General features: G+C 42.0%; 1 protein-coding gene across 1 annotated transcript in view; it reads left to right on the top strand.

The window, feature by feature from the left end:
- The window catches only part of LOC126456597 (uncharacterized), a gene marked incomplete at its 5' end in the record, with an annotated part of 88,741 nt that overhangs the window by 46,817 nt on the left and 21,676 nt on the right, over nucleotides 1–20,248 (top strand). The window contains one exon of the mRNA XM_050092342.1: nucleotides 13,193–13,380. Coding sequence (XP_049948299.1) covers nucleotides 13,193–13,380 — 188 coding nt within the window. The remainder of the gene's footprint in view (nucleotides 1–13,192; nucleotides 13,381–20,248) is intronic.

The following is a 20,248-nucleotide window of genomic DNA, read 5'->3' as shown; positions in this document are numbered from 1 at the left end:
ACACACAAAAGTATGGCGTTTTACTTACACACCCTACTTTTCCACGTAATCTCCATCCAGTTCTACGGACTTCCTCCACCGCGAAACAAGGGGGTGTATGTCCTGTCAGTAACAATTCTTTTCCTGGTGGCGCAACCAGTGCTTCACTGTGTGAATCATCTCTTCATCGTCCTCAAAATGCCTTCCAGGACGCCTTTTTGAAATTGTCCTGCACCTCCGCTATCTATCGGAAGCATCGGAAACTTGGCTCGCTCACTCAGAAGACTTCAAATAATGCATACGTACGTTTCGCATTCATAGCATTGTTTTCGTCTGAGAAAAAAATGCGGTGCATTACTTTCTGGGCAATCCTCGTAGTTTTAGTTTGGGTAGCTAATTGAAGATAAGTACATTAATGAACTATAAACAGCTAGCGACCTACCCCATCTTAGCATAGGTATCTACGGCTGGACGACTTGCTTAGCAAAGTGTTACTTATCTTTACAGGCCACTGCGTAGAGAAAGTGTCTGGCACAGTAACTGAATGTCATAATTTTCGTATAACAGATGATTTAAGCAGCGCGCACCAGGACATACTTGAAATGTCAAGGAAAATACAATGAAAAGACAGACGGCGTAGCAGCGGGCAGTAGATGCACATTGTCGTGGCAAAACACATAGGATACCTCCTAATATCGTGTCGGACATCCATTTTCTAGGCATAGTGCAGCAGCTCAAAGGCACATGCACTCAACAAGTCGTTGGAAATCCCCTGCAGAAATATGAGCCATACTGCCTCTCTAGTCATTCATAATAGCGGAAGTGTAGCCTACGTAGGATTTTGAACACGAACTGACCTCACGATTATGTCCAGTAAATGTTCGATGGGATTCAGTTCGGGCTATCAGGGTGGCGAAATCATTCGCTCGAAAAGTCCAGAACACTCTTTAAACCAACCGTGAACAATTGTGGCCCAGTGACATAGTGCATTGTCATCCATAACAATATTCCAAATTTTCTTGGAAACGTGAAGTCCATGAATGCCTGCAAATCGTCTCCAAATAGCCGAACATAAACAGGACTTGGTCTGTTCCAACAAAACACAGCCCACACCATTGTGGAGCCACCATCAGCTTGCACAAAGCCTTATTGACAACATGGGGCCATGGCTTCGAGACCCATCATCAGCTCTTACCAACTGTAATCGGGACACTGGGATCAGGCCAGGGTTGTCCAGTCGTCTCGGGTCCTAGCGATTAGGTCACCAGCCCAGGAAAGGCGTTGCAGGCGATGTCGTGTTATAAGGACAGATACTTGCGTCGGTCGTCTGCTGTCATAGCCCATAAACGCCATATTTCGCTGCATTGCCCTAACAGATACATTAGTCATACGTCCCATGCTGCAATTACTTCATGCAGTGTTGTTTGTCTATTACCACTGACAACTCTACGAAAACGCCATTGCCTTCGGTCGTTAAATGAAAGCCGTCGGCCACTGCCTTCTCCGCGGTGAGAGCTAATGCCTCAGATTGGGTATTTTCGGCTCACTCCTGACACTGTGGACCTCGGAAAATTGAGTTTCCCAACGATACCCGAAGTGGAGTATCACGTGCATTTAGCTCCGACTGCCATTCCATGTTCACTCTGTTAAGGGGAGCTGGTTCGCGCTATCCCGACAACGTTGACTTGGCTTCCCCGTAATTCAGGAACCACTGTAACCATTGACATGAAACTTTTACTGTGTGTTCTGAGTCTACTGAACTACAATAATTGCATTTCAGCCACTGATTTCGGAAATACAATTTTTAATTGCATAGTTAAAATTGTGTGTACTTTTTGCATGTAATCCTAAATAATTTTAATTATACATAACATTATGTCGTTCTTTTCGTTCAGTAGACTCAGGATATGTATGTTATTACTCCCTGAAAATTCGAATACTCTACTCCAAGTGGTTTCTGATATTTAGGGAAATATGCAACAGAAAACGTAAATTTGTAGGAACGTCTTCTAAAGTTTCAGAAGACTGTAACTCAATATACGCTTAATATTTTTTTTTTATTTTTAGTCACTCAGAAGCACCCAGCACCATAATGTATATCATCCTGTTGATATTTTTCCAAATTTTTTCTTCTTTTCTTCTTTCTGGACTCCTTAGTGGCCAACTATGCTGCATACTCTGATTTATCAGTGCGAAACTTGTCCATCTGTTCAAGTTCTCTGATGTAGTTTGCTCCAGGATTAATTCTCATATGCTGTAGCACTTTCACTCTAGCAGTGTTGTCATCATTAAAAGCAATAGCAGTATCACTGACCCTCCACTTTAGTGTCTTCATTCTTATAAAAACAATTTTTGTTAAGCCATATAAGATTATTGAACGACTCATTGGGATCAATGGTTCAATGGCTCTGAGCACTATGGGACTTAACAGCTGAGCTCATCAGTCCCCTACAACTTAGAACTACTTAAACCTAACTAACCTAAGGACATCACACACATCCATGCCCGAGGCAGGTTTCGAACCTGCGACCGTACCGGTCGCGCGGTTCCAGACTGAAGCGCCTAGAACCGCTCCACCACTCCGGCCGGCGACTCATTGGGTTTTGAGTCTCACTATGCAGACACACCTTCAGTAATTCAGGATTTGTCAGGTCTCTGTAAATACGTTTTATAATGTCCATGACTGCTGTGCTGGGGTGGAATGTTTATGGCTGTATGAATTGTCTGAGTACTGGGCATACCGGTAATTGCATCATGAATCAGCTCCAGCAGGGCAAAGGTGGTTTTTCATCAGCTGGCAGTCTATGGAAGAAGGTAGCCCGATACTATCTGCTTCATTTTCAACAAATCCTATCATACCGGTAATTGCATCATGAATCAGCTCCAGCAGGGCAAAGGTGGTTTTTCATCAGCTGACAGTCTATGGAAGAAGGTAGCCCCATACTACCTGCTTCATTTTCAACAAATCCTATCATACCGGTAATTGCATCATGAATCAGCTCCAGCAGGGCAAAGGTGGTTTCTCATCTGCTGACAGTCTATGGAAGAAGGTAGCCCCATACTACCTGCTTCATTTTCAACAAATTCTATCCTCAGTATTATTTCTAATGGCCATCCCATAATACTGCTGCAGTTCATCAATCATTTTGTCTGTCAGCCTGTCTCTTATGGTTATACCATCAGAAAGTGTCTTGTCTCTCAAACTTTGTTTTGATCTTCGTCAACTTGGTGCCCATCCTCTTCTGGACATTACCGTCACATTCCAGTTTTGTGATAATCTTCTCACCATAAGGCTGAGCTGCTACTACGCTGTTATATGCTTTTGATTGTCCATCTCGTAAGAAGTTAGTCTTAACACACTCCCCTTTCGTTCCCAGATCGACTAAAAATGTCAATAGCTGCAGAGGCCTCCATACCACCACTTGTTCCTGCATAATTTCTGTCACAGATATGCCCTTCTTCCCTGATTTACACTTATAACAATAATTGGTTAAAATCTGGAGATCTATTACCTTTCCACTATCCACACTGGTCACCATAGCAACAGAATTCTTAGAACTGTAGCTGCACTTCTGTCAAGTGCCATCAAAAGCTACTGGTATGTCAGTCATACCATCATTTACTTCAACAGCTTTGTTTGCAGCATCCATCACTGATTAACATGCAACAGATTCCACAGCAGCTCCAAAAAATGCTGCATACTTGTCAATTTTACAAGGTAGATGTGACATATTCATCACGGCACACATTGTCTCTGCGGCAGTGTGATCTTTGCCAATACCTCTCAATCCATAAACCACCTAACATTTACTTCAAAATAATTATCATTACACTTATCAGAATTCCAAAATGAATGAGTGTGTTTACAACTGGCACAATTAATGATAAGTTTCCTGTCTAGTCCATTTGATACCTACTGTTTTCTTGTAAACCTCACATATTTTATAACACACATAGTCACCTAAAACCATTGTTACGATGTGTAAATCTGTCAGAATATAACCTAACCTATCATTTACATCACGTTCGTTTTGAGAAAAACGTGTCTTACAACGTTTTATTTTAATCTTCGAAGCACTAATGTGTGTTTCTCTAGACACTGACGACTTTGCCTGTATTTATTTCATTGTCTGCAAGTTCACACGACACATGTTGAACACAATGTTTCCCCTTATACGAAAATCTATTACCATGAAATTCACGTCTCTTAAAAATACTTCGTTTTGGAATCACACTTTACTTTTTGAGAGATTTACCAATCTATTCGTCACTTTTCCTTAGAAAAACATTAGCATGTCACAACACAACCCGTGTTTATACTATGAAACAATAAGATACTGTTTTTGGCAGTGCTACCAATACAAAGGCGTAATTAAACTTTATAATACAACAGTCCACAGCCTTCTATATAAAAAAAAAATTACCGATTTTATTAGGTCTTGAAGTAATGCACGTAAAAATTTTAACATTTTCATCCGGTGTAGATTATATTAAAAAAAAAAGAGATACTTCCCATGAGAGTTTATAAGTGATATATAAATAATTTTATTCGGAAAATTGCAAATTTTATAATGAGATAAAAATCCAAAAATAAGAAAAAAATTTCCGTTCTAACTCCCTTTAATTCCCGTCGTGTAGCCATAAAAACATCGGTAAACGTTTAACATCAATCACCTGAGTGCAAGTGAGGGATTGGCCAATGCACTGATCTTTTGTAACTCGTGTACATCGCTACCCCATGACTCATCAGTGTATTCATGGTGGCACACTAGAACACAGAGTATATCGGAAGCTTACACACAGGAACAGGTATTTACACGCCCACCAGTATCCAGGACAGAAGAACTCAGTTATCCGTTATTTGGCCATCCATACGCAGCCCCTAAACGATGGTCAACACTAAACACATGAGCACAAAAGGCTGTGTACAACGTTCGTGAGCAATGGATACAGCTATACGTTAGTCCAGACGGCCATGGAAACACACAAAAAGAAATGATACAGGCAATAAATCGACAAACTGCTGTCAGCAGCGCACTGACCTTGTTCCTAAAGTCTTGCTGACCGGATCAAATGGTTTAAATGGCTCTGAGCACTATGAGACTTAATATCTGAGGTCATCTGTCCCCTAGAACTTAGAACTACTCAAACCTAACTAACCTAAGGACGTCACACACATCCATGCCCGAGGCAGGATTCGAACCTGCGACCGTAGCTGTAGCGTGGTTCCAGACTGCAGGGACTAGAACAGCTCGGCCACACCAGTCGGCTGACCGGATCAGTGAACTCTTTCGCTAGGTTTGTATTGTAACGATACAGGTATTATTACAAGACTAAACAACACTTTTATTAACAGAATTACTAAATTTAGATCAGGAAAACTGTTCGTACAGGTACATCATAGCTTTGAAAAGTAATAGTTAGCACCAGTCGATCAGTGATCCGCTGGCACTGAAAGAGGCGCTTGTGTCAGGCTTGCCTAACGTAGAAGCTCATGCCATCTAGCCGTTGCAAAAACGAAATTTGGTTATAGAAATTGATGGCTTAGGAATCACCGTAACATGTTGCCGACTTGTTGCTGAAATGGCAAACAAATTACACATTTACTAAACCATACTGAGAGATAATAAAATGTATTATGGTCTGTTTATTATTAAAAAAGCTTAGAGCATTAAAGGAACCATAAAATTATGTATTGTGTATTAAGAATAGTCGTGGATTTAGAAATACGTAATATTTGTTAAGTGTCTTCCCACATATTAATCTGAGCAGCGATATGCCACCCTTTCTGAGAAGAGACAGATCTCGAACAAAGACTGCCTAAGTTGTCAGTAGTAGTGTTAGCACAGTGCATATGTGTGGTGTCAGCATGGTGCAAATCGAGAGCTGGTAAACTTAGCTGTATGATGCTACTATTTTATAAAAGCTGCTGCTAAACTGTGTGTTCCATAAGAAGAGATTTGCTTTGACTTACCGAGGAGTAAAAAATTAGTAGCATTGCGGGTAATGGGGATCTGCAAGCTGCAAGAGATGTATTGATGGCTAGACGTACAACTTAAGACCTTGAAGCATACAGAGCCACAAATAGTAAGCTGCCACTTTACATTTCAGTAGCATTTGTCAAAAAGACTTCGACATAGTTCGTCATCTCGAGAGATTCTACAGTTTTACTTGGTCTACGCTACAACGTGTAACAGTCTTATTTTGTAATTTCGTAATGGATGCTGTGTGTAGCTGTTACTGTTGAGACGAAAACACCACAAGGTAAAGTGAAACTTCTACTTCACCTCTTCAGGAAACTGTGGTGGCTTGTGTACTTTGCATATCGAAATCAGTGGCGTGTGACGACATCCAAGCTTGTATTAGTTACATGAGGTATAGGTAGTAATTATATCTATTACATATTATCTGATTACATGTTGCTGTGTGACTTAAACTTCTTTATACCTTGTCTGAAATATTTCTATAATATTACCTTTAAATATTTTACCACTACAGTAGATAAGTATTTTCAATGCTTATTAGGTTATTTATTAAAAGTTTTGTATGCTAATTTTGATGAAAATTGCTGTGCTATTCAAAGTAATTACATGTGTGTGAATAAAAAATAAAATATTTTATATTATTGTTCTTGGTTAGATAGATATGAATTAATTAATTAAAATGGATTGTCAATGGATTTTATCTCTGCTAGTAAACTTGACTTTTAAGAAAGCATCGAACAATTGGTAAGTACTGGTTGAGAACAGTACATGAACGTTTCCTGCTTTGCTGGAGACCACACTATTGAAATGATAGAACATGTCACAGAAAAATTTTACTCTTTTTTCTAATTATGCAGAACGCAGCCTTCCGGCAACGTCACTACATCAGAGCGGCGAGTGCGTTGGTATACTACATTGTTTGGTGGCCAGTGACCGATCTGAATATTACGCGGTCCGCGGGGTAACATTAACCGGATTTTGAGAGAAAAATATCGGTAGAAAATGGTCTTATGGACGTATGAATTATAATACGATGGATTAAACGGTGAATTAACACTAACCGTGTTCGGCCGTGGACACCAAGCAATGTGCCACAACTTCTGTTCGATGCAGCCTGACACTCGACTAAAAAACTGCATAATAAAACACGTATAACATGAATAGGAAAGAAAGGGATCTTCAAATGAAAAACACGACTACTTAACATCAACTTAACATAATTATTCAACAAAACCGTACAAATGACTGTTACACAGCTTATCTCGATAGCGGAGGACGAAAGAGAGAGAGGGCGAGCAAGTCGCATTCCGCTTTCTTATATCGGTACACAAAAGATGGTACTTGCTATGTTTTGTTAAACAGTGTTTTGTTTACTTATTTTAACTAGTAGACACTTTTTTTAAAAAATAACTCATGAATAATTAAAATACATCATCTCATTAGTATACCGCTTCTTTCAATTAATATACAAATTTATTTACATATGTAAAATTATTTATGATACTTTCAGGAGTTTATTATACTTGGAGTTTTTTCATTTATAACGTAACATTTCACACATTAATGTTAGGTATTCCTATGAATTTACGTCCTCCAGGCGTAACTAACATCCTGTACGATAGTCACCTCAGACGCAGTCGACATTAAAATAACTAGATTTCTTCTACGATCATTAGCTGTTAACATCTGTTTACTAAGATTTAAACTAATTCGTGAGGCAGATTGCGAACTCTTACGTACAAAAGCGAGTGATCAACCGTCACATAGCTGATCATCTACTGCTAGAGAAGCCTTCCTGTAGTTTACGAGTCCGATTGCTACGCACTGTTAACAAACCAATTGATAACGTCTAATTAGGATAGCATAAATTGAACCGAACGGGGACATGGCAGTGTCCAGCCTGTCTACTACAGCAGTCACGAGATCCAGGATGTGCTACGCACACAATGCAAGTGCGCACAATGTGAACTGTCAATGAGGAGAAGTATACATAGGAGGGGCCGGCAGGTCGATAAAAACGCTCATAACTCGAGACGAGGGACACATTCGTCTGGGGCAGCGTTGCAAGTCTGCGGTGGGCCAAGGCCGGCAAGACTGCGGCAACGAAATCAGATTTAACGAAACCTGCGTACTGGCCATCAACCGATTTTGACGAAACGCAAGATCAAAGTAGGCATACAAATAATATAATAACATGAACAGGGACTATAAATACAGGCTTCCCACAACCTAGCTACCGGCCCGCAGAGTGCAACAGGCAGCAACAACACCATGTGATGTGAGCGCGACCTGCGAGTAATTGCGTGACCTGCATCCAGCAGGAGGAAAACAGGAGCCGACTCCTCATCACATGAAGGGATACGCCGGCTTTATGACACACTTCCAACCGAATCAGTGCATGCATCAAGACCAGAGAGGTGCTACGTCATATTGATAAGTGGGCTCAAACTGACCTCTGTAAATTTGACTCAATTTTATTAACCACTAAAGTAACATCAATATTCTTTCAACGCATGACGTGGGGAGACCAAAACACTGATGCCAAATTTAAACTTTGAGTCACTTTCGATTTAAAGGTCCAGTGTTAATAATACTATTTATTAAGAACAGATAGTTACGGGTTTAGAACCGTCGTACTCATTATCGGGTCGCACTTCAAGATTTAAAATTACATATGTACCCGTACATGCGAGTTTGGCTGATTTTAGCAATGGGGATAGTTCCTTCGCGGTCTAAAATAAACCCATCTGTTTGAAAGTGGGAAGGGCGCGATTTGTCCGTAATTAATAGTATCGTTAACAGTGGCTTCTTGCCGTTTTTATTTATTGTAAAAGTTATTCTGTACTTTCACACAGTCACGGTAACACCATACGAATTTTCGACAAAATAGCTTTCATTGATTCCATCTGTTTTTAGTTCTCATGTGGCTTCCCCAGTGCTGTCACTTACAAATGGTTGACAACAGTAACTGCACAGAGGCTGATTAAAATGTATCATTTCGGTAGGTGTAAGCGATTTGTGTGAGTTATGTCAATTCACTTTTTCACGTCACCACAAGTAGGACATATCGCAGGCTAAGAGATATGGTGGCACCAAAAAGTGTTGCCACAGACACATTTTCGTGTCTAATACCAAATGTATACATATTTGGAATATTATATGGGGTGCTCAAAAAAGTGTCAAATACTTTGAGAGGTGGTCGTACTCATAAAAACATGAAAATTATAATAAACATGAGTACAGAAATGCATACTTTCCGATATTAGTCCAATAAACACGGGTCCAAAAATGGCTCTGAGCACTATGGGACTTAACTTCTAAGGTCATCAGTCCCCTAGAACTTAGAACTACTTAAACCTAACTAACCGAAGAACATCACACACATCCATGCCCGAGGCAGGATTCGGACCTGCGACCGTAGCGGTCACGCGGTTCCAGACTGTAGCGCCTAGAACTACACGGCCACCCAGGCCGGCCAAACACTGGTCCAGAAAAGCATACTTTTTGCGATAAAGAAGTGTTTACAGGAGGTGTTCAACGCGGTGTCCACTCATGACAGTGCACATCTCTGCCCACCGACGTAAGAAATGACGCACCCTTTAAAGTATACCCGGTTTCGTTGTACCTGCTGGCAGGTATTGAAGTCGCGACCCTGTAGTGTCCGCACATCGTTCAATGCCATGGCGTCTACCAATTCCTTTAAGTGTCCCCATAAACGAAAGACTAGGGAATTGAGTGCTGGAGAACGAGCATGTGAAGGCATTCAACCCAACTAAAGCCCCCCCTTCCCCACTGACCAATCCAGCGGTCATGAAACGACTACATCAGACGTTCGTGCACAATTGTGACGAAACCTTGTTGGTGCACCATCACGCATGAACCACATTTGTATTCGTTGCTGCAGTGGCACAGATTCCAGCAAGGTAGAAAATACGATAATGACAAAGTTCGGGAAATGCTCCCCATTTAACAGTTGTGGTAGTATGTATGATCGTATTACTCTATCGCCAAGTACGTCTACCCGTACGTTGATCGATAACCGGTAGATGATATTTGCGCAGAAATAGTTCATGAAGTACCCTTCCCTCCACATAAGAGAGACAGGCCGTCTACTGCTGCAAATCGTTACACATTGGTCCCAGGGGTTTCTTCCACCGAACGTAGCACACGATGCTCCACGTCAGGCATGCGGAATGTGTGATGCTTTCCCCTGTCAATCTTCTTAGGGGCAACGGTATCTGTGTCCCTCAGACGCTGGAAAAGTCTGCCGAGATCGTTATCAGAGGGCACCCTGCGAATGGATATTTTTCAGTTTATAGCTTGTAATATATTTAAAGCGTTGTTGAAAAGTTTGTTTGTGCTTATCTTAATTTCGTTTAACGATCGGACCTCGCTGACCTAGTTAAAGATGTAGGCAGCAGAGGACTCCTGGGATACCGGTGCTTGTCGTAATCACAAAAAATACACTTTCTTCATTTTTATCTTCCATTTATCTCAATAAATAAAAATGCTTGATGCGTTCTGTAACTTTCTATTATTCACTCATACAATAGAATACATCGCTATCACAGTACGTCGTCCGGCTAGATACTCGAAAGTCTGACTCTCTCTCCTAAAAGAAAAAACAACTGTACAACAAATTGAACGATAAAATGTTTTCTTTTGTCTGCGCATTACCGCGCATTCATAATTAATGTCTTTGCCAATACACCCGTTCATTCGGTGTTTCACTTTTGCTTTATTCTTAAATAAATGTTAAGTTAGCTGCATCCTGGGGGATCTTTCATAATGTTCAGGTGCAAGCTCGGCCTCGCAGGCTACACCCATTTGCTATACCATGGCAGATATCAGCCATTTCACTGGTCCAGTAGTACGCTTCCATTGCTAGCAAATGGTGGAAGAGAGAAAATGTAAATGTACTATACGGTTTGAACGCACCGACTGCCCAATAACAGTAAACACATAAGTGAATCCTCGTTTGGAGAAGATCAAACACCATGATATGTACCCCGGATTGAAAGTACTATAAAATAACGCACACAAACACGACGAAAAATAACATAGCCTACCGCACGACTCGAACTACATAACTGACTGTAGACTACCTAGTGGTAGGTAGAGTACTGTGAGTAAGATGTCGTAATACCCCGCCGACACTTCTGACGGTCCGCCAATGCAACGACTCTTCAAATATGCGCAACCAAGCGTCGCGCAGCCCTTCCTGTAAACACGTGTTTATCTCGAAAAGTATGCGCTTCCGGACCCATGTTTATGGGACTTATTTTTCTTATTTCAGTCAGTACCACCACCTCTCATGGTATTCGACACTTCTTTTTAAACACTCTGTTTGTATACTATTAACTCTGACTCAACAAAAGAAATAATTTATATATTAAGATGTATTCCCAACGAAACGGAAACTAAATAATCAATTAAATTAGGGCTTTCTCCTGCTGAAAAAAATATTGCACACTCTACCACCCTTGTCTGACAGGTTCATTCACTTATCACGATGAGTCCGAGGGGGAAGGAACATTGCGTGTCGAATCCCAATATGGCAGTTTTATTGCATTCGCAACTTAAAAGTTACCGTGAGGTCGGTAAACAACTCTCTGTTAATTATTCAACCGTACAGGCAGTTATTAAGAAGTTTCAAGAGAAAGGAACAACAGACAATAAACGCATATCAGGACATTAAAGAATTCTTAGACACAAGGACCTTCAAAGGATAGATCGTCTTTAAAAGTACAGGGTCGTTTGTATCGTACATTCAGTCAACGTCCCACAAACACGTGGGTGCTCAAACTGTTCGGAATATTTTGAACACAGCTGATATTCATAGCTGATCTTCCAGAGAAAAGCCATTTACTTTGGAAGTTAACCGAAAAAAACGCTTGCAGTGATCCAAACGTCATATCAATAAATTGACTTGATTTAGGAATACTGTGCAAACAGCAGTTGACCGCCGTTGCGTGGTGAAACGTTGTTGTGATGCTTCGTGTTAGGAGAAGAAATGCGTACCACCACGTTTCCGGCTTTGATAAAGGTCATCTTGTAGCCTATCGCGATTGCGGTTTATGGTATCGCGACATTGCTGCTCGCGTTGGTCGAGATCCAATGACTGTTAGCAGAATATGGAATCGGTGGGTTCAGGAGGTTAATACGGAAGGCCGTGCTGGATCCAAACGGCCTCGTATCACTAGCAGTCGAGATGACAGGCATCTTATCCGCATAGCTGTAATGGATCGTGCAGCCACGTCTCGATCCCTAAGTCAAAAGATGGGGACGTTTGCAAGAACACAACCATCTGCACGAACAGTTCGACGACATTTGCAGCAGGATGGACTATCAGCTCGGAAACCGTGGCTGCGGTTACTCTTGACGCTGCATCACAGACAGGAGCGCCTGCGATGGTGCACTCAACGACGAACCTGGGTACACGATTGGCAAAACGTCATTTTTTCGGATGGATCCAGGTTCTGTTTACAGCATCATGATGGTCGCATCCGTGTTTGGGGACATAGCGGTGAACGCACATTGGAAGCGTGTATTCGTCATCTCCATACTGACGTATCACCTGGCGTGATGGTATGGGGTACCATTGGTTACACGTCTGGGTCACCTCTTGTTCGCATTGACGGCACTTTGAACAGTGGACGTTACATTTCAGATGTGTTACGACCCGCGGCTCTACCCTTCATTCGATCCCTGCCAAACCCTACATTTCAGCAGGATAATGGACGACCGCATGGGGCAGGTCCTGTAAGGCCCTTTCTGGATACAGAAAATGTTCGACTGCTGCCCGGGCCAGCACATTCTCCAGATCTCTCACCTATTGAAAACGTCTGGTCAATGGTGGCCGAGCAACTGGCTCGTCACAATACGCCAGTCACTACTCTTGATGAACTGTAGTATCGTGTTGAAGCTACATTGGCAGCTGTACCTGTACACGCCATCCAAGCTCTGTTTGACTCAATGCCCAGTCGTATCAAGGCCGTTATGCCCAGACGTGGTTGTTCTGGGTACAGATTTCTCAGGATCTATATACCCAAATTGCGTGAAAATGTAATCACATGTCAGTTCTAGTATAATATATTGGTCCAATGAATACCAGTTTATCATCTGCATTTCCTCTCGGTGTAGCAATTTTAATGGCCAGTAGTGTATAATGGTAGTTATGCAAATACCTTTTGGTGCCACTGTACGTCTGTTTATTTTGCGTGCCCTAGGGTATTTCGCCATTGGCAACTACATCGACGAGGAGGCGGCGAGCAGGTGGCTGCGACCGATGCGCGAGGACATCTACTGGGAGCGGAGCAACGTGGTGGTCCGCAAGGGCTGGCCGCACCTGCGACACCTGGACGCCCTCATCGACAGGCTGCTGGACTCGGGGCTTCTGCTAGCCTGGGAGGGGCAGGTAAAGTCCATCTGGATGTAATTCATTAGACGCTCCATCGCTGAGTGTCGGAAGTCCTAGCCCATGGTAAACCTGAGTACCATCTCATCCAATATTGAATTTATAGGCTTTTAATTTGTAGTCAGTGCCGTATCTCTACGAACGTGTTCCAAAAAGCCGTGCATAAGAAAGAGCTTCTTCCGGGACTCATATCTCGGGTTATGTTGGTGAGGTACGGTCAATTGTTTTGGATAGTGCTTAAGCTACATACCATTTGTATATCCAACAGAATGATCGACTTACTGTGCCGGCCACTGTGGCCGAGTGGTTCTAGGTGCTTAAGTCCGGAACCGCGCTGCTGTACGGTTGCAGGTTCGAATCCTGCCTCGGGCATGGATGTGTGTGATGTCCTTAGGTTAGTTAGGCTTAAGAAGTTCTAAGTCTAGAGGACTGTCTGCCTCAGATGTTAAGTCCATAGTGCTTAGAGCCATTTGAACAATTTGAACGACTTGCTGTAAATATCCTACAGTACAGGGTAAAAATCAGAATATTACACGCTTCCGCCACCTTAGGAAAATGAAGCAAATTGGTTGGTTCTTTTTTCCATTAAACGTCGTCTACGGTGCGCGTTAAGAAGCTTATGGAGACAGAATTTATTTTATGGGCGTTTCCTGAGAAAATCCGAAAGGAGCGTTTTTCACCAGTTTTTTACAGTCAGTATCGATATCTATTTTACTAACTTCGAAATTTTAACTATACACTCTCTAGGCATTTATGCAGACACTGTTTGAAAAAATCGTTATCCGTCATCAACAAACACCCCAAAACACGGTTTTTATGCACCACATCTGAGCCGCGGATTCCAATTCGGCTATGGACAGGAAATGGCTCAAATTCTTAAGATGTATTTCTAAGAACCCGATTTCGAATCACCTTGAACAGTTTCTTCGTACCTTTATCCATGTCCGAGAAAAACAGATTCAAATTTCCCTACCTGTCTACGCAAAATACGCACTAAAAATCCGATGTGAGGCTAAAACGTAGTATATAAAGTAACGTATCATGGAGAAATATGCTGTAAAGTATGATTGTTATCATCACGAGGGTTCTTGAGTTCCCATGTTTCATTATTGTAGCGCACGAAAGATGTTTGTGTACGTTCAATCCGTTCTGAGGTGAAAAATGCTTTTGCCATATTTTGCTGGCCTATTATGCTATTTTCGTATGTGTGATATGACCTGCTGTAGCAGGAAAAACAAGGCCTACACAGAAAAAATATCGGACTGAAATGTCGTGTACCAACTGCCTCATTGTACTTTCCTCGGCACCTTTAAAATTGTTTGCAGAATCGTTGGCAAACGAAAATATCCGCGCTCTTTTATACTGAGAGAGAAGGAGGCACAGACAATGGAGAAGAGAGGGAAAATTAATAAATACTGGAAGATAGCAAACAGTGGTTATGGTCTAGAAAGAGCGAAGGAGACAATGGCAGTGTGAGAGAAAGAGAGGCTCAAGCAGCGGTGGGACATAGGTCACAGTGACAGAACAGTGTGAGGAAGTTAGAAAGAGTAAAAGAGACATTGTCAGTTTGAGAGGAATAAAGATAAGCAGGAACTTGATGTGGTTGCGAGCCAGTAATAATTACAGGGAGTCTACGACCGTAACAAAGAGGAAGCGAGAAATAGTGACAATGAGACGAGAAAGAAGCAGTGGAAACAATTGAATTAGGTAGTGTCAGTAAGAGAGGGCAAGAGGGAGACTGTGACAGTGACACGAGACAATACTAGCAGAACGATGGAGACTATGGCTGTGTAAGAGGGGGCTGTGACGGGTAAGAAGACAAACAGATAATTACAATTGAGTTGGGCTATAAACGCGATTGAAAATGGGCAAGTGGGAGTGGATGGGTATGAACGACTTACAGCGATGGACTTGTGCGTGTGAGAGAGTTACATTTAGGGGAGACAGTGGATATGAGAGGTGTGTTGCATGTTAAAAAGAGCGTGTACATGTTCACAATGCAAAGTTGTTGGGAAAAATTTTATACGATGTAGAATGAGGCAACTGACCCCCACTTTTCAGACAGAGTCTTTTAAACAGGAGCATATTCTCCTCTTTTTGTGCATTCAGGAACATTTTCCCGCTGATCCTGTTTTGTTTCCTTTTCAGTATATGTCATCATTCACCATATTCAACGTGACAATGTGGCTTCTAGACTGCGAAACCGGTCGTTAAGCAAATTATTTACAAAAGCAACCAAGCTGTTATTATTCAAGATATTGGTACAGGTTTGCAGATTCTACAAACTGCACCCACATGCACTGCGTGGCTCATTCCTTTAAAGAAGAATATAAAGTTACATTAATGTCTTCAGAGGTGTGTTATACATTTTCAGAGCAAACCGATGTAACTTGATTTAATCACGACAGAAGGACAGGTAATTTAGAATTGGCTAGCCGTTCGAAGATCCATCAAGAACTTAGTACAAACTATAGAGCAGTCAGTTAGCTTACGTTTGGTTTCCCATACAAATATATACCGCATGACATCAAAAAATTGTTATACTTCACTCGTTATGTGATAACTAACCAATTCTAAGTCAACAGTTCGCAGCTCGTGGTCTGACGGTCGCGTTCTCGCTTAACGAGCACGGGGTTCCAGGTTCGATTCCCTGCGGGCTCAGGGATTTGTCCCCTGCCTCGAGATGTCTGGGTGTTTGTGTTGTCCTCATCATTTCATCATCATTCGTGGAAGTGGCACGACTGGACTGAGCAGAGGTTTGGAAGTTGTACGGGCGCTGATAACCACGCAGTTGAGCACCCCACATACGAAAATCATCATCATGTAAGTCAACGAAATACAAGCTCCGTTGTCTTAATAGTAACAGACGTAAGTTCTTTTTTAATAGTGAATTTGTATAACTCTATTAGTAGTAGCAATTTCGTCTGCTTCGGTATAAACAGAGAAAAACATTTCATGTCTTACTGTACTGGTCGTTTATTTTCCCACACTACAGTACTTTCCTCCACTATGTAACTTCCAGCCAGGCAATACTTGTACTATCTACTAAGAAAATGCCCCTGTTACACTCAGTCTTGTCAAGTGCATCAAGTATACTTTCGTGATTTCTACTATGGCTAATTCTGACTTCTATCACTGTGGTATCCACTTCACTTTGAAGAATGTGTCTATTCAAGTGATTCATTAATCTGTTATTCGTAAATGATTGTATTATTTTTGAAAATTATATCAGCAGTTAAATGAGCCGCAAATTTTTTGTATCTTCTGCATTACCTTCCTGTGGTAGACGCACCACAACTCTAGGCTAATTTAAATCCTCTGGAAATTTCCCTGACGTGAATAACTAATTTATTATACCTTGCATTCTCTGTATGCAAGATTTCAGCGCATCTACACTCATGCACATAAATTATTAAGGATAATTGCAGAATGTGGTACCACACAACATGGCACTACACAAAACTGGCGCTAATAGCATAGGCACATAGGGAACACACACGACACAGATCTGTAAGTCCACGGTATTGGTGATAATATGAGAAAACCGTCCGGAAACACGTGTGTAACAAAACGCCACTGTTTCCTGCGCGTGTACCCCGACATTAATATGGGAAATGTTCACCATGCACACGTACACAGGCCGCACAACGGGTTGGCATACTCTGGATCAGGTGGTCGAGCAGCTACTGGGGCATAGCCTCCCATTGTTGCACAGTGTCATAGGGGTTTGAAGACGTGCAGCGATACGTCGACCGAGAGCATCCCAGATGTGCTCGATGAGGTTTAGGTCTAAAGAACAGGTAGGCCACTCCATTCGCATGATATCTTCTGTTTCAAGGTATTCCGCCACGATGGTAGCTCCGTGGAGCCGTGGGTTATCATCCACCCCTGAAAAGGGGACATACTGGTGCAAAATTATGTCCCTATACACCTGACCCATTACAGTTCCTCTGTCAAAGACATTCAGGGGTGTACGTTCACCAATCATAATCCCACGCCACACCATCAAACCACGACCTCAAAAATGGTTCAAATGGCTCTGAGCACTATGGGACTCAACTGCTGAGGTCATCAGTCCCCTAGAACTTAGAACTAGTTAAACCTAACTAACCTAAGGACATCACAAACATCCATGCCCGAGGCAGGATTCGAACCTGCGACCGTAGCGGTCTTGCGGTTCCAGACTGCAGCGCCTTTAACCGTACGGCCACTTCGGCCGGCTCCACGACCTCCATACAGGTCCCTTTCAAGCACATTAAGGGGTTCGTATCTCGTTCCAGGCTCACGCCAGATGAAAACCCGGCGAGAATCACTGTTCAGACTATACCTGGACTCGTACGTGAACATAACCTGGGACCACCGTTCCTATGACCATGTACTGTTTTCTTGACACCAGGCTTTACGGGCTCTCCTGTGACCAGGGGTCAGTGGAATGCACCTTGCAGGTGTCCGGGCGAATAAACCATGTCTGTTCAGTCGTCTGTAGACTGTGTGTCTGGAGACAACTGTTACAGTGGCTGCGGTGAGGTCCCGAGCAAGGCTACCTGCAGTACTCCGTGGCCGTCGGCGGGCAATGTAGTGTTGTACACTGTGGACGTCCCGTACTGTAGCGCCTGGACACGTTTCCTGTCTGTTGGAATCGTTGCCATAATCGTGAGATCTCAATTTGTAGCTCACGGAGGGCCCGTACTACGACCTGCTGTGTTTGATCAGCCTCCAGTTGCCCTAGTATTCTACCCCTCATAACGTCATCAATATGTGTTCTTTGACCCATTTTCAACACACAGTCGCCATTAGCACGTTTGAAAACGTCTGCACACTTACTCGCTGCACCGTACTCTGACATGCACCAACACACCTCTGCGTATGTGCACTGCAGCCAGCGCCACCGTGCGACGTCTGCAGGTCAAATGCACCGCACGGTCATACCCCGAGGTGATTTAAACCCGCTAACCGCCCACCAGAGTGTTGTTTCACTATGTATCAGCATTATTCTTAATTTATGAGCATGAGTGTATTTCTACTTTATCTATTTCTATTGTTTTCGTGACCTCATGCTCTGTTGTTGGTAGCAACATAGTACTTAGCGCATTTTTTTTTACAGGAGTTACAGTTGTTTCTGGGAATTTTCGTTAGAATTTCTCTACCATAATTAAAAATGTACGTTCACTTAACTTGCTAAGTGATCTGTATTATTTGTACTTAATCCTCTTCTCTTACCAGTATGTTATTAAGCTTTTATGTGTTTCCTGTTCAGTGACATCCCCAACTGCTTTGCTTTTTTTCTGTACTGTGTATTGTTTTGTCATTAAATGACATTTTACAGGAATTAGAGCTCGCCTATAAATCTTTTACTACCTATGCCACAGATTCAAGAACTCTGGCAATGATTTCCTAAATTGCGATTCCAATGTATGCCGGTGGTAGAGTCGTGTTTACAACCGTAAACATGATAATAACATTTAGTGAGTTTAGTGTACTTTTCGAACGCGATATAATTTTGTTAAGGTAAGTGTGAAAGCCAGTTCAAACAAGGTAAACGGATATATTTATGGATCCCGTGCTTAAATAGCAGTAGTGGTGGAACACTTTAGCAAAAGCTTGAAGTTGCACGAAACATTTCTTATCATTTTATTGTATTAAAAGGAAATTTCAATTTAACAGCTACAAACGTGGAGACTAATGTGATTATCGCGTAATAGGGCAGGAAATCTTGTAAAATTGCTCTGAATTCCATATGCGAAAATTATCTTGAGCAGTTATTCAGAGAACCGCTATAGTTTTGACAGATGAGAAAGACCCACCACGGTTCGAAAGCCGCATCAGAAAGTTCCTCCGGAAATACAGAGAGCTTCACTGCAAACGTAATCAAAGACAAACAAAAAGTGAACGAAGCCAAATGACCGTACGGAGAGCCACGCGCGAATCTTTCAGCGATATCGAAATAAAACTCTCTTGATCTGACAGAAAAACGTAAGAACTCTTGATGTTATATAAGAAAAACGGATCAAATCTCTCTGTATCCTTAATGGCATCGAAACGGAGTATGTCACAGAAAAGTCAGAAATTCTAGACTCTCTTTTTCCAAAACCGGTTCACTGAGGAAGATCGTACTGCGTTTTTCTAAATCGTACACCATTTTCGAAATGCCACATATCGAAATAAATAACCACTGAATAGAAAGTAAATTGAAATTTCTCAACAGAGTAAAGGTTACTGAACATGACGTTATATCTACACCGTGTACCGTCGGTCTTCCGAGGAGCAGTGCTTTGGAAAAAGTCTCACGTCATTCTCGTTTCGAAGGAGGTTCGTCTAACAAATGCAAAAACTACAAACCCTTATCGCTGACGTTAGTATGTTATAGAATTTTTGAAAATTCACTATTACATTTCTGATTACATAATATCTCCTCGGCATGAATTAACAACGATTTAGGAAACAATGATAGTGTGAAATCTAGTTCTCTCTGTCCATCCACGAGACACAGAATGCAGTAGACAACGGTCTCCAGATTGATGCTGTGTTCCTAGCTTTCCAGAAAGCAATTGATACGATTGCACGCTGTCATCTAAAACAAAATTCAGACCAGCTATGTGATTTAAATAAAGATTTCATAGGAAACAACGCAGCATCTCATTCTTGACGGGGAGAAAACTTCAGACATGAATTAATCTCGTGCATACGAGAAGCGAGCATTACAGGACAACCGATTTTCCTAATAATTAAGTATACATGACCTAGTGGATAACCTCGGAAATTCTTGAAGCTTTCGCGGATGATGCTGTTATATAGAAAGAAGTCACAGCACTGGAAAATTGTAGCGATATGAAGGCTAACACTTGTTTCAAGAATCATAAAAGAAGGT

Source organism: Schistocerca serialis, chromosome 2 (genome assembly GCF_023864345.2).
Source record: "Schistocerca serialis cubense isolate TAMUIC-IGC-003099 chromosome 2, iqSchSeri2.2, whole genome shotgun sequence".
NCBI classification, from domain to species: Eukaryota; Metazoa; Arthropoda; class Insecta; order Orthoptera; family Acrididae; genus Schistocerca; species Schistocerca serialis.
This window is presented reverse-complemented; position numbering and strand designations above follow the sequence as displayed.